This window comes from Populus nigra, chromosome 1 (assembly GCF_951802175.1).
Source record: "Populus nigra chromosome 1, ddPopNigr1.1, whole genome shotgun sequence".
Classification (NCBI taxonomy): Eukaryota; Viridiplantae; Streptophyta; class Magnoliopsida; order Malpighiales; family Salicaceae; genus Populus; species Populus nigra.
Window position 1 is genome coordinate 40417310 of NC_084852.1, and position 18190 is coordinate 40435499.

At 33.1% G+C, this 18190-nt stretch overlaps 1 protein-coding gene across 9 annotated transcripts; it reads right to left on the reverse strand.

Annotated features, from left to right (window-relative positions):
- Positions 1-12735: 12735 nt before the first annotated feature.
- On the reverse strand, positions 12736-17668 carry LOC133676797 (uncharacterized). Of its 9 annotated transcripts, none has more exons than XM_062098539.1 (3): positions 14961-17668; positions 13977-13994; positions 12736-13591 (listed from the first exon to the last, which is right to left on the reverse strand). In XM_062098539.1, exons 1-3 carry the CDS (start codon positions 17390-17392, stop codon positions 13468-13470), a joined length of 2574 nt encoding a protein of 857 aa, XP_061954523.1. In that variant the 5' UTR covers positions 17393-17668; the 3' UTR covers positions 12736-13467. The 9 variants fall into 9 exon arrangements, with proteins under 9 accessions (XP_061954523.1, XP_061954555.1, XP_061954590.1 ...); XM_062098571.1 differs by having other exon boundaries at positions 15007-17667; XM_062098597.1 differs by having other exon boundaries at positions 13498-13591; positions 14984-17667.
- Positions 17669-18190: the final 522 nt, after the last annotated feature.

Sequence of the window (18190 nt, forward strand, 5' to 3'; positions counted from 1 at the left end):
AGAGTTATATGAAATAAGTGGAGGAGATGGCAGCAATGATTCCTTTCGGTGTTTCAGAAAGCTATGTTTCAACTGAAACTATATATATATATATATATATGCTACTTTAGTTAATTGAAAGAGATTTTTTAAAAAACAAAAGAAAAGGACGAAGATGATGACCAATCCACCCAGATTGTGCCGTGGGTACTGTCGCAGGGGATCCCAGCTGCTTTCCATGTCGGGTTCCTTCACGTGCCAAGCACGTGGGTAATCACCAAATCCAATCTCTATCTGCTAATGACCAATGACCGTAATTGGTGTTAAGCTTAATGGAGGTTGTGATTTCATTACACAAAAGATCTCTGCTTGATTAGGCAACTTAACCTTGAAGATTTCTTGTGCAGTAGACACGACACGACACGATGATGAGACTCTTTAATATAATTAATTAATTAATTAATTAATATATATATATATATATATATATATATATATATATATATAAAAAATCATGTTAGTTGGGTTAAGACACCTTTATGAACTCATTATTCATTATAGAAAAAGAAAAACCTCTCCTTTTAGCCAAGGGGACCTCTTACTCATGAGATTTACTTTAGATTTATGAGATTTAATTATTCTTTAATTTTCAAATATATTGTTTTGTTTCTTTTTTAATCAATTCTCCTGTTGCAAAAGTATTTTTTAAAAAAATATTATTTTTTAATTTTCGTTTCAAAAACGCTTTTAAAAAAATTTGAATTTTTTTTATTTACTTCAAATTAATATTTTTTTGGTGTTTTTAGATCATTTTGATGCATTAATGATAAAAATAATTTTTTTAAAAATATTATTTTAATGTATTTCTAAGTAAAATATATTTTAAAAAATAACCAGCAATCACACTCTCAAACAATCCGCCGTGTAATCCACAATTTTAAATTTTTAATCTTAATGTACCCCTCTCTCTCATGTGCTTTTACTGTTTGAAATTTAAGGTTAGTGAAGATCACGTTTTTAGTGTAATTCTCTCTCATTTTTGTAGTTAATAATAAATGATGTATTTTGTTTCTTGAAATTTAAATTAATCATGATCACGTTATTGGTATCATTGCCTTCCTTTTTTTAATTAACAAATGAAAGATTACTAAGATCAATATACTGTGTGTTTAATTGAGATATATGTTGCTGTTTATTTAATTAATTTTAATTTACATCATATTTTCTAACTTCGTTCGCTAACACTAGTAGTGGCCTTTCAAAATAAAATAAAAAAATCAAAATCATTAAAGATTTGCTATTTAACACGCTTTATGACTCCTCTTTTCTCCAATTTACCCTTGGAAATAAAACCATTTTATTAACTGGAATTAAAATCCATGGTCCTAACACCCTTGGCTCATGTTAGCAACCGCCCACCGCCTCTGCTGAAAACAGTGCCGTCAGCAACCACCACTCACCTCTACCCTTGGCTCACGTTAGCAACCACCCTTCTTCTATGCTAAATAGCGCCATCCCTCTCCAAGTCTCAACTCAGACGATTCATATCTAAACTCCTCACTCATCTTCACACCGTCGCATTTTATTCCATCTTCACACCCTCCTTCTCCCCGCCTGCCTTAGCATCAATCTCCATTGTAACTTTTCTCCTTCAACAGCTCCTCTCTTTAGTATTTTACTATTTTATCAAGAACCGCGCGCAGGTGTAAGGCATAATAACAGTTCTCTAAACTAGGCACTGCATTCAACCTCTCAAGTATCCTCACTTCTTGAAATCTAATTCGACACAAACTCCTCTATAAACCCATTTAACTTTGCACTCTCCTTCAGATACCCCATCTCTTACATCATCTTTATCTTTCTTCACCGGTAACTTTAAAACACACCCTAAATCATCCCAATTTTACCATAATTTTCAACTATTTCCCTTTATCTTACTGGTTTTTGTGGCAAATGTTGATGGTAGTAGTTTTTTTGAGCTTGTCGATGGTGGAATTAGATGATGGTGGTGGTTTTGTAGGGTTGCTAGGTCGTGCCTGCTATTTTACTACTTATTTTAGTGGGCGAGGGTGAATTTTTTTTTAAAATAAATTAATGGAAATATCTGAGTTAGTTTGTATATATCTTGAATAATTTTATGGATCCTGAAGTTAACGACCATGTAAGATTTCAATAACTTTAAAATTTATAAGACTTGAACTGATGATTTTTAAACAACAAGTCTAAAACTTAACCAGTGATGGCTGATTTTGAGGGGTAAAAAACGAGTGATGATGGTTATGGGTAGAGTGCGAATAACTATTTTTTAAAATATGCTAGCGGTATTTAGTTGTTTTTTAATTTAAAAATATATTAAAATAATATTTTAAATGTTTGATGATACTTTTTTTAGTTTAAAAATATATTAAAATAATATTTCAAGTGGTCAGTGATATTGGACTTAATTATTTTGTTCTTCTGAATTCATAAAACTTTATAAGGTGATCGATTCCATAAAAAAGATAAAAGGTGATATGTGATTTTTTTAGAGAAAAATTACCTGGAATTAGAGTTACTTGATATTATTATTACAGCAATAGTTGTTTTTGAAATATTTTTTATTTAAAAATATATTAAAATAATATTTATTTATTTTTAAAATTTTATTTTTGATATTAAAATAATTTTAAAAGCATCAAGATAAAAATACATAATTATCTTGATCTTGATCATTGACATTTTAAGGTGATATATTTATAGATTTTTTTGTAGAGAGATAGATTATGTGGCGTGGTGTGTGTGTGTGCTGGGTTAGTTCGGCTATGAGAAAGAAATGACTGGTGCTGGGTTAGTTCCCAAAGTTTTATGAGGAGTCGGAGAACTTTTGGGTTGTCGTCGAGAAATTGCGTTCTGACTATGAATTCGACCATGGATGCTAAGCACCTTTCACGAGGGGAATCATCAATGTCTAGAACCCTAATTCGGCGAAGTCTGGAAAGGTTAGCCAGGGAAATGGCTAGGCTTGAACCATATGCTGCTTAATTCCAGATTTTTCTGTTACTGTGTAGAACAATAACTTGGTAGGAAGAGGAAAAAAAGGTAACAAATCATTTTTGTTCATTCCATCATAATTTGCTTAATTAATTCCATATTTTTCTTTGCATCCCTTCATAAAATAACAATGCATCATGCAATGCTGCTCAAATATAATAAAGTCTTTTATTAAAAGGAATATTTGAAAGTGTAATACCGATTGTTTTTTGTAATGTTTTTAGTTCGGAAACACATTAAAATAATATATTTTTTATTTTTTAAGAATTATTTTTAAGATCCAAAAATTATATATAAAAAAATTTAATTTTCTTAGAATATTTGGGACGTAATTCCAAACTGCCAAAATCTCACTTAAACTCTTTTATCTTTTTTTTTTAAGATTGGTTGTTTTATCATATATATGAATTGCTGGCGACTTCCATTAAAGCCTTCTTTTGTACCATATATATATTACGTATCGTCTAAGAACCCGATTGACAATTGCAGGTAATGTTGTTTATGAACTTCAGCAGTGAAAGTGTTGATTCTATTCGAGTGGATAGAGTAAATTAATTTTTAATTAATTTGGTGGCGGATCCCAGATTGATTAGTAAATTAATTTTTAATTAATTCGGTATTATTAAATTAATTTTTAATTAATTTGGTGGCAGATCCCAGATTGATTATCTTAAAAAGATGCCTAAATTATGTGGAATCAAAGGAGAAAGGAGAGATGATTATTGTGGCCGTCGGAGATAAAAAGAAAGAAGCAACAAGAAAAGAAAGTAGAGGAGATTGCTCTTTTATCATTAATTCAATTATAATGACAATCTTGTAATCTTATTTAATTTTTTTGTTGATTAATTTTTCGTGTGTTATATTTAGTGAAGTGCTATAAATATTATAAATTATGATATGTAAGGTATAAATTTTGAAAAAAAGAAGAAGTAAAATTGCATTTCATCCTTGAAAAGGATCAGAATAATTGTTCTTTTTACTAATTAACCAATATTGTATTTACTTAATATAAGCATTTAATCAATTAATAATTTATAAATTTGATTTTTTCACATTGTATTATTATTTTATGATTAAATAATCATGAGTTTAAATTTCATCATTTTTATTTTATTTAATAAAAATTAAATATAAAATAATATAAATATATATAAATTTTAAATTTAAAGAGCTCTGGATATATTATGGAAAATTATATAAATAATATATTTCCAACTCCTAACAATTTAAGAATAATGTAAACTTAACTCTGAGGAGTGTAGTTCAACTAGTCAGATTCTAAATTTATTTTTTAAAAGTTATTACTTCAAGTTTCATAAATTTCAGGACCATTAGAAATTTACATAGACATTACTTTCAGACAATTGAGATGTACTAAAGCTAATCCCAACATTCACATTAATAAAAAAAATAAAAATAAAGAATAATGTGAACTCACGAGTAGTTCTTCCGGCTACATATCAGATTTGTTTCGTAGCACGGACAGATACCGGCGATTGCACCGCCACATTCATAGAGCATGATCGATTTTATTTTTCTGTATCCTTTTTCCTTGAGAGGTTGCTAACTGAAGAAGACAGCCAGCCAGCCAGCCAGCCTGCCTGCTACTATCTTTCCTGCTTTCAAGAGTGACGTCACTGGAAAAGGGATGGATCGTCATGTGTACGGACATGAACAAATATGATCACGTCCTAGGAAATCAAGATTCAACAGTAGCTGACCTGGCAACTCTTGAAAATAATATTTCTAGTCCAGACGTGTCCCCTTCCCCTCCAGTCGGCTCCCTCACTCGCTCATTTGCCGTGTCTTGCGCTTTACCATACATTCAAGATTTCTTTTGCCAGCCAACGCAGATACCCTCATGAATATGCAATGAAAGTAAAATATTTATTTTATTATTTTTATTGTTATTATTTTAAATAATTTTCTTAAATGAATTATTTATTTATGTTTTATACAATCATGTAAAAATTATCAAGATATGAATTTTTTTTTATAACTATACTTTTGATGAAAAAAGCATGTTTACTTTAAAAGAAAAAGAAACTTCTTCCAATTTTTTTTTTCAAGCATTTAAATCATCAAAACTTTTATGAATATTTAATTTAATTGATAAAATAAATAAATAAAAATAGATTTTGAATATAATCCCGCGGTATCACACAAGGGAAAAAAAAACTAGTTTCGATTATTTTAACTCGACCTGAACATATCCTGTTTACTTACCGTTATGCTATTTTTTTTTTACCTTCATTCTTCACCAGCCTCAGACCCCTCACACGGTGGCTTTGATACGAAGACAAATGCCGACACGTCACAGATTATTTATTTATTTATTTGCAGGGGACGGGATATTTGTGGGTTTCTAGACCATCGTAATTTATTCGTGTTTTTATAAGTTTTTATTTTTTAAAAATTAATTATTTTAGTATTTTTAAATGATTTTGATATCAAAATTAAATTTTTAAAAATCAAAAAATATTTTTAAAATAACAAATAAGCTCTAAATTTTTAAATAAAAAACGCCTGGTGCATTGAGCATGTGTTACTACTTTTTATGAAAAGAAAAAAAAAAAAAAAAAAGAGGACTGAGGAAGCGTTTTGATCATTTTGCGACGGGATATTGCATCGTCCAGGTGGAAGAAAAATAAAAGTAAACATGGTACATGTTTTAATCACGGTCACAGGTCAACTACCAATGACAGCTTGGGGACACGCATTATTATACAGTTCACCTTCGGCACAACAAGCGATTTAAAGCGGGAGTGGTGGGCCCATTGTACGGCCTTGTGAATTATATAAAAGTCCATGATTGTGACACGTGCCTCGGTTTCCCAACCCTGATTAACTTATTATATATGAATGGTGGTACTCTAAATCATTTTCATTCTAGCACTTTATACTCGCTTTTCACGGTAACCAATGCAGTTTTGATAAATAACTGAATCAATATTCAACAAACCCTCTGAATTATTACCCAGTAGTATTAATAGAGGATTGATTTCAAGTAGCGAAGATAAATAATTATTACCCAGTTTAAATTCGAGTCTACCTTTTGATTTATTGAAAAGTGATATATATAGCTGCATTTTAATATTAAGAACGAAATTATTTTAAGTTTTAATTTTAAGATAACTACAACGAGAATTCTTATAAAAGTAATTAAATTAATGGGCAGAAATCGATAAAGAAGTATATGTGTGAGAGAGAGATTCAAATGCATCAATCGAAGTACGATGGAAATGAATAATCACAATATGTTCACAAATCTTGAATCTTTTTGTTTGTATTTAAAAATATTTCAATTATTGTTTTTCAAAGTAATTTTTACTCGGAAATAATTTAAAATAAATTTTTTAATTTTTTAAAAATTATTTTTAATATCAACACATTAAAATAATATAAAAAAATTATTTTTTTTCATAAAACACTATTTAAAATTTGAAATTCAATGCTAAACTGCTCCTTGTTGAATAGATAGATACTGTCTCATGAATGCATGAATGCATGAATGCATGCATGCATGCATGGTAAACAATACGTTATAGTTATTTTATTTTAATTGAATGGTTAGATTACATGATACAGGAAGCTTTTTTCTTTCTTCAGCCACATATGGTACTGTGATGAATTATTACTTTTAAGCTTGTCTTGGAACAAGGTGGGATCATAATTTAAGTGACATTCATTATTAGCGTTGATATATAGTTAATCCTGCACTCTCGTAAGTTCAAGCTTCTTTAAATTCTTCACTCAAATCTCATTCTATAAACAAAGCTCCTTTTATTTAGACCTATCCACTCAACTGTTCCCATCCCTTGCCGTACGTTAACATGTTTGGTTGCTGCGAAATCCAAAGTATCTCTTCTTTTTCTGTCGAGATAATGTATGCCATGTTGACTCTTGAGCCAATCTTTTCTCCAGATCTATCTTTTCTCCAGGAAAAAAGAAAGAAATATATAGAAATAGAAATGATTGCAAAAGCACTACTATCATTTTCTTCTACTCTGTCCTTCGAAATATGAAACTATCTGTGAAGATCGATCAAGATGAAGGACCCAAAGGGTCAACTGGGAATTTTTTGAAATGAGATAAATATTTAATGGGAGGTTAATTTGGTGACTGATGAATCAAGGGAAAGAAAATCAATCGCATATAAATTTGTCAATACGAACACACATGATGATTTTATGCAATCCTACAAGTAATGCTTGTGCGGTAGGTGGATGCAAGTTATGAGTTAGGACCACAAAATTCAAAGGAGTTGCAACTTGCAAGACATAATTATATATATGATGTAAACAAACCAGCCAAATTAGGGTTCGTGAAAGAACAGAAAGAGAGAACACTTTCTCGCAGCATTATTCTAAGATAAACTTGTCAGTTATGCAGGACAGAAATAGCATACCATGTGGAAGAACAGTGAAATGAAAGTAGAACCGTATCTTTCTTTCCAAATGGAAGGTATTTTCTAAGTTAACTTTGTAGTTGAAAAAAGAAGAGAAAGGAGTGGTCCACGAAGCATCATGATCATGGGAGTAAGATGAAGTTTAATTTAGAACTGTAGTTCAGGTTAATTTGACGACGAATAAACATAAATATTTGTGCAAATTAAATATTCATGAAACATTATTTTGAAAAGGAAAAGAAGATCTTTCTCAAGAACCCAAATGATATATATATCTTTATATATGTGAAACAAATTAATTGGAGATAAAAAGGCTCTGAGATTATTGTGCATCTCCGAACCCTAATCTAACTACCATCACTACTGAGCATGCGATAGTCGTCCTTATTATAATTCGATTTCTTGACATTTCACCGAAAAGTAGAGGCGATAAGATAAATATAGGCAACATCATGACAGGTGCAATGTAGTGCAATTAATTGGGGTGCATCTTAATCATCTAGATGGTGATCAATGGTAAGAATTTTAAACTAAAAAGTTTGTTTTTTCTGTGGTTTTAAGTTTGAGTCTTATAATTGTTCATATAATGACCACTTGAGATTTACATGGACATTAACTTTAGGATCCATGAAATTAATCGAGGTGTGCGAAAATTAACCCGGATACCCACGTTAAACTAAAAAAAAAAAAATCGTGCATCTTCTTCTAAATTTTACTTTCTCAACTTCTCCTATTAAACCTTCATTAGTTGCAACAGGCTCATTACAAACTATTAAACCTTTAAATCAATTAATTACCCTAGCTAATTCACACAATGCACATATATCGAGACTTGATTTCTTAAAAAAATAAATATATATTATTTCAGTTCTATTTAAGTTCCCTTAGTAACTTCTGATTATCAAAGAAAAAAAAATATTGACCAAATTAATTTAGGTAAACCAGACTCGTTAATTATCAAGGAAACCCATTTTAAAACCTTGGTGTTCTTAATTTCTCCACGAAGAAAAGAGGGCACTGCACAATACATAATTGTAATTAAAATCGCGCCCATGTATAGTAAAATGTGAAAATCACCACGTACAATCATATATATAGAAGACAACGAAAATTTCTCTTTGTGCAAAGTGAGCGGGGCGATAGAAAAGATTGAAAAAAATAAACCCTAATTAATGTCGAAACAAAAATAAGGGTAAAGGAAAAGGAAATGGGTAACATTGGAAGAGGGACAGATTCTTGTATAAAGAAAGGGTGTCGTCCTGTACTAATCATTAATATATTTCTTTTTTCCCTTTAACCTAAAATGAGTGGAGTTCAGCATACCATACCAATGGCAAAAAGTTCAAGATCAGGAGAGCTAATTAGCTGGTGAGCAGTCAGCACTGGTAAGCCTTGCCGACAAGAATTTCTGTCTCTCCACTCAACGAGTAATTAGAAGACTCCAGAGTGGTAAAATAATACCATACTCAATCCACTCTACTTTTATACTCTCTTCGTTCACTCACCAGAAAGTGAAAATCACACTTGATTTTTCACCTTTTTACTGTAAGTTTGCGGAGTTGGGTGGGTGAATCTGAAATCCATCAAGAGAGTTTGAAGTATAGGAGGGATAGTGTGATGAGAGAATATGTTGACATAAGTGGATAGTTTTCCTTGAAAAAGCAACACATTAGCTGCCATGAAAAGTAATTGCTAGGGTAGTAAACATTATAGCATGGAAGACCGCTAGCTTTACTTGTAGTAAAAATGGTTGAAGCACTACTCTTGGTAATTCAATGTCTTTGTTTCGTTCCTCTTATTTTTGGCTCAAACTTTCAAATCCCCCCAGCTCCTAGTTTCTCCTGATGAGTAATAAATTCTGAAATCATGCCTTCGAATCCATTCAAGCCGAGCAATTATCGTGGGAAGTTTAACGTCCCTGTGCCCATGCTAGTACTGTCAGAATGATGGGGTAAAAGTTCACATTTTATCTCGTTAATTTAGCAGGAAACTTAAATATGAAACTTTAAACCATGCCTAGAAAAAAAAAGGACGACGACGACATGAATGTGTGAACGAGTGGAGAGATTCTACGATCAACCATTTAAGATTTTTGTGGGCTCACCGCAAGATTCGTTGGACAAATTAGTTATGGCATACTCAATTGATGTGTTTGAAGCTAAATTAAAATTGAAGGTCCAGTTATATTCGAGGTGAAGAATTTGTCAAAAAATATTTTTTATTATATAACATAGAATATTAACATTATAATATGAGAAATTGATCTTGAAAAATCTTAATTTACTTGGCAAAATACTCAATTAATCTAAACTGAAAGCGGCCATATACTATATTGGAAGATTATAAACATTTTTAGTAGTTTATATAGTGGTGACGAAAAATAAATAGGAGTGGTCGCTCCGATTTTCAAACATAGAAATTATTTGCTCTTTTTACCTTATTTATTTTCTTTTACTCTCCCTATTCTAGCTTTAACTTGTATTTCTGTAAAGAGAAAGTTTGAGAGTGTTTTCTAAGCCATAGGCATTGATTGGAAATGCATCCTTAATTTCAAAAGATATTGATGTTAGAATTTTGGAAGGGTTCATGCACTAAGATCGTTTACACTAATTGATGGTCAATTTAGCCTTCAAGAACAGAGAATACAGTCATTGACAATAATCTTTTTATGCTTTGTTTTGATTTGAAATTCTACTAGAAAGCACTTTATATTCATAGTTCTATATTTTGCACTTATCTCTAGTCTAATTTATTTACAAATTTAATTGTATATTACTCTTTTGATTACATGTTTGTTGTTCATAATAAACAATCTCTCTCTCTCTCTCTCTCTCTCTCTATGTATGTATGTATGTATGTATATATATATATATATATATATATATATATATATATATATATACATGCATGCTTACGAGAATGTTGATTGGGCAAGCACTACTTCGATATAAAATTTTCCACCATCACCTTTTATAGTGCATTATGAGAAACCTGAGAAATTATGTGGTGTAAACTTCAAAAGATGATAACAAAATATGTTATTTTATCTCACCATCTTGGACTAAAAAAAAACTCTTGATATAAAATATGCCAAAGTTGTCTGATAAATAATCTAATCTTACAATAATGGAAGTTGTTGATGAATGGAAGCAAAATCATTTAATATATAGGAATTATATTTTGAATAGGATAGACAATTCAGTTTATGATATGTATAATTCCATCAATTGTCCTAAAACACTATGAAGATTTTTGGATTAAAAGTCTAATGATAAAGATGCTAGCTTTAAAACAATTCAAAGTCGATAAATTTTTGAACTTCAAAATGATTGATTCAATGAAAATGATGAGCCAAATCCAAGAGATTCAGCTCATCTTTTATGATATTCATGTTGAGATAATGGTTTTAAATGAATCTTTTCAAGTGGCTGCTATTATTAAGAAATTATCAACATTTTAAAAAAACTTAACAACTACTTTAGATATAAGAAAAAAAAGATGAGAATTGAAGATTTTATTTTGAGATTAGGGATGTAAAATGATAATAAGTTGTCCAAAGGATAGCTAGCTCCTCTTTAATTGCCCCTCCGGAAAATATGGTTGGATAATTAGCAAAGTCTCATAAAAAAAAAAAACAACCAAAAGAAAATGCCTTTTGTAATTGATAAAGGCATTGCCAATAATTTCAATGATAAATTCTTTATTTATAACAAGGTTGGATAGTAAGATAAAGATTAGAGAAATTAGTTTCAATAAGGCAAATCCAAGAAATGAAGGACACCTCGAGCTAATGTTATTGAAGTAGATAACCTTTCAAATGACATGTTGAAGATGCGCTTTTCTAGGGTTATCTTTGAGGTCAACCTAAGGTCAATCTAGTAAATAATTCTAAGTAGTGATGATTGTTATTGATACAATAAAACATATATATGTCGAGAAAATGATGTTATCCACTTACCAAAAAATAGATGATGAATATTTGTATATAAAGAGTTCTTTAACTTTAAAAGTACTAAGCTTTATAAAGATAATTTAGAAGATAACTTTCAAAAAACAATTTACCTTCAATAATATATTTCATGTTGCTGATATTAAGAACTTAGTGTTTGACTTATTATTAAGCAAAAATATGTTCAAAATGGTCTTTGAGTGTAATAAATTTATCATTATAAAAAATAGAATATCTCTAAGGTAAAAAGTTATTCTATTATGAAAAAAAAAAATTAAAATAAGATTATCTTATTTTTTTATTCACTTGAGTTTTGTGATATGTGGTATGATATACTGGAACATATGAATTATAATTCCATGCAAAGATTAATTAATTTTGAATCATTACCAACTATAGGGTTTTTTAGAAGAAATCATAAGTTTGAAATTTATATGGAAGTAAAAGTTACAAAGATTTTATTTCAAATAATTAAAAAAAGCAACGGACCTCTATATTTAACTCACTCCAATATTAATGATTTAAAACTCTTAAAATATTAAATGTTATAAGAAAAAAGTTGAAAACAAACTCAATAAAAATATAAAGAGAATAAAAAGTAATAAAAGTGAAGAATAGGAAACATTTTTTAATGAGTTTTATGATCAAAATAATATTATTCATCAAATTATTGTTTTTTATTCATCTTAATAAAATGATATTAATATTCAACATAAAAACCAAACCATAAAAAGAAATAATAAATGTTATGTTGATAAGTTCAAAAATTTAAAAATTGCTGAAATAAACTCTAATTAATTTGAACTAATTCTACAACTAATCTGAATCCCATGGCCTCCTATATAACGAGGAGTGAGGGCTTCTGTTTTCAAACAGAGAGATCATTTATTTACTTTTTCCCCATGCTCCAGTTTCAGGTTTTGTCTTTATAAAGAGAGTTTGAGAAAGGTTTTTAGTCTGTATGACTTGATTGAAAGTGTATCCTTTCAAATGATATTGAAATTCTAAAAGGATAAGACTTTATATTAATTGAAGTGCATTTCAACCTTAAAAATAAAAAATAAAGTCCTTGACAACAACTATATATTTTTTTTTCACTCTGTTTTGATCTGAAATTTTGCAAGTACTTGTACAAAGTTGTTTATATATATAGCATGCGGGAAAACTAAACACTTCTAACAGGATTCATGTTCACTCCTCAAACTATCAATAAGATTCTCAACTTCCATCCCCAAGCAGACGCAGACGCAGACGCAAAATGTGGAGTCCTTGACAGAACCGAGGTTCCCATCATTCCTCCGATACCAAGCAGTGATGTTTCGATGCCTTCCATGTGAATAATTATGATTGGTAAAGGACATAGTATCCAGAACAAACAAAACAGGTTAACCCTTTTCTATTAGCAGCCATAAAAGCACCACATGTACATAGTGTTTATATTCAGGAAAATACACACGGAGGGAAAAAAGAAGAAGAAGAAACAACAATTCAAAACCAATCAGCATGTAATTCCTTAGCACATCATTGGTGAACTGCATAATGAAACTAAGGATGATTGAATCCACTGCGTCCCGTTAAACTATATTTTTCCAACTTGATCAGCTATAGATAAGGAACCAATAAAATTGGTCTGAATTTGTTGCAGAACCACTCTCAAGCATCTTTTGCAGTGCTTCATGCCGACAGTCTTCGTTTTGGGTCCTATAAACACCTTTCACGCAATTATGGGGAACATTGCCCAATTACCCTGCATGAACGTCACAAGCTTTGGAATGTTTAAAAGAGAAGTTACCCGAAAGATGATTTGATGGGAAAAACCCTGATGTCTCTCTTTCTCCCTCCATGACAACCAAAGTTTGGAAAAAGACTTCCACTTCTTTCATGGTGGGGCTCCACCTTCCCAAAGACACAAAAACCAGGAGATATAGATTGAGATAAAAAAAAAAAGAAAACAGTTGCAAGTGCTTCTCCAGCTAGAAAGGTGTTCTTTCAGGTCCTTCCGAGGTTGTTGACCCACGTAGAGGTACTTGGCTTGCCATTCACCGAACCAGCTTGTTTAAGCAACCTCTGGTTACAAATTGACATTTCACTTCCAAAAATTTCAAGTCAAGTCCTTGGATCCTTCTGGCAGAATTCCACCTTTAATCATTGTCCATGGCATTGTACTAACATCCAACAATCTTACGGTGGTTTCTCCAGTCCAACAATATCTTTGTCGAACGCTTCTGCCACCACAAAGATTAATTTAGCATAATATCTCAGTTTTCTTCAGTTCAATTAATAATGATTATCACTCAGATCAAAGTTCCTGACAAATGGAAAATCATTATGTTCCCAGAGTAGATTGTTGCACTCACATATACCAGGCAATAGATTAGTATAGTGATTAAACTTACATCATTAAAGAAGACTTATTAATTGTAGAAACAAAATATTAAAAGAGGAAAGGAGCAGATCCCGCCTAGGAATCTCCAGGTTATGAACTCAGGGCAGAGAATGATACTGCAAACTTTGTGATTCAGCATTTAGGCAAGCAGCTCGAGTAGATGTGATAAAGATACTTCTAAGCATGACATGTGAAGGAGCTCCTATAGGCAGGAGGAACTTTACCTAATTTTGGAACATAACCTGGAAAATATGTGGCAAGGTTCAACAGAAGAATCTATTTTCATTGTGGGAAATAAAACTAGAATCCCATTCTAAGAAACCTATTTGGGCACATAAAGGAGCACAAAAAACATGAAAAGTTTTCAAGCAGACCCCTTCTAATTATTACACCATACATGCAAAACATGAAACTCAATTAGGGAAAATATCATAGAAGGCAGTGAATCATGCTTGTTGCTCAAGGAATTATAAGATCATCAGGCAAGAATAGAGGGATCTACATCGCAATGAATAGGAGAACAGGCACTAAACTCCACAGTCTCGTTAACTTCAAAGGTTTAGCAGGACTTTTGGTTGAATTTAAGAACGGTGACAAACTTTTATGAGAGAAAGCAAGTCATCCTTGGAAATGGAGAACTTCAACAATCATGACATAATGGTGAAGAATATAATAACCATAATGGCTACCAGAGTTTCATAACGACGTTCTAAATAAAGTCATGAACATCATGCTCAGAAAAATCAACTGCTGAACAACCCAGATAAACTTCACCCAAGCTTAAATGAGAGTATTTAACATGTTAGGTTCAGAGAATTCGTAGCAACTGCTATTATATAAACTCAATCTTAGAAAGTACGGAGAATACTTGAAGAACAAAATTGTACAAGTGTTCCCGTTCTGAAAAATCTGTTAAAAAGAAATTGCTATCTTTACAAACAAGATTCTTTCTTTCTTCTTTTTTTCCCGCAAACTCAGAACCTCCAAAATTCATCCTAGAATGAAAGATGAGAACTTGCTCAATTTATGAGCTATGCATTACTAGGCATACAGAAACAGAATCCCTATTAATTCCTCTCTTCCTCCAATCTGACTGCCCAAAAATCTTCTAAAGAGTAAGTAAAGAAATACAAAAGGATATAAGAAGTGGGAAGAATTCAAATAAATCCTACAAATTTAAATTCAAAAGTAGTGGAAAAAAATGTTACACTGAGGATGTATCAACAAGAACCTCGTTTAGCACATCATCCTCACCATTTGCCAATGCAAAGAGATCTGCATCCTTATCTTCATCGCTCAAAACCTCCCGCCTATCAAGCTTTGAGTGAGCTGCAATAAATATCAACTTTTGCACCTTGTCCATGCCTTCCCTTGAGTGCCCATGGGCACACACCCATCTCAGCAAAGACCAATTGCATTTGAACCCGCATGAAGTGGCATGAAGAAAAATAAGCCTAACTGCAACTTTCCCTAGTGACTTGAACTCGGTAAGATAAGTCTCCCAGACAAGCCTACTACTCTGGGGATTTACTATCCTCATCTTTCCTGTAATGGGATCCCTCTCCTTCATCTGGACAGCCCTTGCATACACAGGATCAAGCCCTTCTGTTCTCCATTTCATGAGTTCCATCAGTGCAATATGAGCCTCCTCCCTTGAAACAAGCCTGGTTATAAGCTTGTCTACATCCTTTTCCTGCTCCTGGGTCAAGCATTTGAAAGGAGGAAGGTATTTGCCACTGTTGTCCCTCAGCAAATAAAGTGGATCTAGTATGTAAGCCGCAGCCCAAGCAGGATGATAATTCTTCTTGAATCGTCTTTCGATCACTTTCTCCACTGCTCCTTCAGCAATGTGGAACTTTGAACACCAATCCTTCACTTTTGCTCTAAGTTCATCCCATAGCGGCAGACATTGCCCTACTAATGGCCTCTCTATCTCAATCTCTTGAGCCATTTCCTTGATCAACTTAACTAGCGAATGCACCGCATCCAAATCATTCCAAAACCCCACATCTCTAATCATCTCAGCAACTTCTCTTGAAGTAGGATCCTCCATGGATGCTATCTTATACGATTCATCTTGCAAGACCAACTGCAATGCTTGAGCTGAGCTCATTATATCCTCTAGCATTGTATACACAGGTCCAAAATCCATCTTCTCATACTCCCGCAAGGGCACTCTCAACAATCCTGCATTCCCGTACTCTTGCAATTGATATTTGTGGAAACTATTTCGAATTGGTGTCTTATTATTGATAAAACTTGCAAGCTTGAAGCAATTCTCACTAACAGTCCTGAACAGTGGAAGCTCCTTACTAAAATCCTTAATCAAACTAGTGAACCCTTGTAACTGACAAGAAAGATTGACCATCCAATGGTTCTGGTTCTCTAAATTCTTCAATGCCTTAGCCTTAAACCTGTCTGCAACTATCCCTACACACTGTTGCACAAGACTCCCGCAGATGCCTGTTATAGTCTCCCAAAAAACCTCCTCTGCATATTTGGAAGGCACTGAACCACTAACAAACACAGCTCTTCTATACAAACCAGTTCCATTAGGCAAATTCACTGTCAAATTAACCAAATTTACATCACCAAAACCCCCATTACTCTTCACCTTCCACCCGTCTGACGCAATCTGAAAAAACATAGCATCTCTAATCCTTGCTTCAGACTCAGCCCTAGCTTCCTCGTACTTAACATTCAATCTCCCACCAACAAAATCCCTTCTTGAAACCACAGGCAACCCAACTTGATTCAGAAAAGCCCTGAACTTTGGATGCTCTAAACTAGTAAACGACACAGACCCGCAAGACTCGTAAACCCAATCAGCTAAATAATCAAACGCGCAGTCAATCTGGGTCTTACTCAGAGCATGTCCTGGCAAAGTTTTAGGACTCTTCAACTTTTTTACACTATCTTCCAACATAGCTAAAGCACCTAAATCCTCTTTGCCACCAGACAACATCAAATGTGGTTGTTGTGGCAACATAGCTATCTCATCTGAGAATCGTGATGGATCGACGATAGCAAGAGGACTCACTTGGTACGTACTACCCACAGCTGTCACTGGATACGTTGATGATGCAACGCCACCAGAACCAGAAATTCCTGAACTAGAAACGACAGGTCGCTTCCTATTACTACTAGTATGCACTACTGTAGCGCCACCGCCACCGCAAGAAGGAGAAGGCAATAAGGCAGTGTTGGGTGAGATTGAAGAAATGGGTTTCGGTAGAGAGTTAAAATTAGGACAAGTACCACGTTTCAGATGCTCAGAGGCAGTTCTGGAGGGATTGGAAGCGGAGAAAACGGCGTCGCAAAATGAACACCGTAGCTTCACAGCTTTAGGAAGGCCAGTGTCGGTGTTGTGGACCAGCATAGGCTCTAAATGAGCCCAATACCACGCGCCTTTTCCTTTTATTGCTTTGGTCCTTACCATCACCAAACCTTCATATCTCTTGTGAGCTGCCTTTGCTGTTAGCTCTTCTGCCATGGCTGTATCTACTTGTTGTTGTGGTGGTGGTGGTGGTGTAGTTGCTGTGTTAGTTGTTGTTGCCATTTTATGTGCAATATTATATTTATAGTAGTGGAACAAAAAAATGGTCAAAGTTCGAAACTTTTGGCGTTTCAAGACTGACATTCAGCTTGGGAAGGCTGCCGGCGGTCGTTGCTGCCGGATTTTCGTTTTCCGGCGGGTGTCCATGTCAAGAAGTTTTGGTCTTTTTTCTTATTGTTTTCAGTATGGGGTGTGGCTTAGTTTGGTCTTTCTTTAAAGGGTCTGTTTTCTTAGAGAGAGAGAGAGAGGTGATGGGGTAAGAAGAGAGAAATAAGGGAGGCATGAAAGACTAGGAGAGGAGTTTCAATGGTGGAATATGGAGCGTGGAATAACGCGCGGGTATATTTGCAAGTGGGGGGGAACGGGAGAGAGCCAAGCTGATGGGAACCGAGCCTTTACAATTGAAGAAACACACTAGCGCCACGGTCCGACGTACGAAAACACTACTGACATTGGCTGTCACTTTCTGTTGATTGGGGAGTGAAGTGCACGCTCATTGAAAACAAAGGTTCTAGTTTTGGCATCCTTTTCATGTTTCTTGCTTCTTCTTTTTCATTTTTTTCTCCCTTTTCTTTTTTGGATTGTGGGTCTGGTAGGGAAGGAGTCTTCTTGTCTGTTTCTCCCTTTTTTCTCTTTTAAAAAAAAAAAGCTTTAAGTTTTATTTTTATTTTTATTTTTTTCATGGAGAGTAGCATGTAATTTGGGTATTTCCTTTTGTGACTTCTTGTTCATGTGGTTTTTTTCCAGAATGTGGACAGAAGAAGGCAGCCTAGGAATTTAATGAATTCCACCAGTTTCTTAGGGGGGGCAGTGTTGACCAAGACAACCATGGAGCTTTCTCCCTTTCTTTATTTTTATCTTATTACTATGAGTTTTATAATA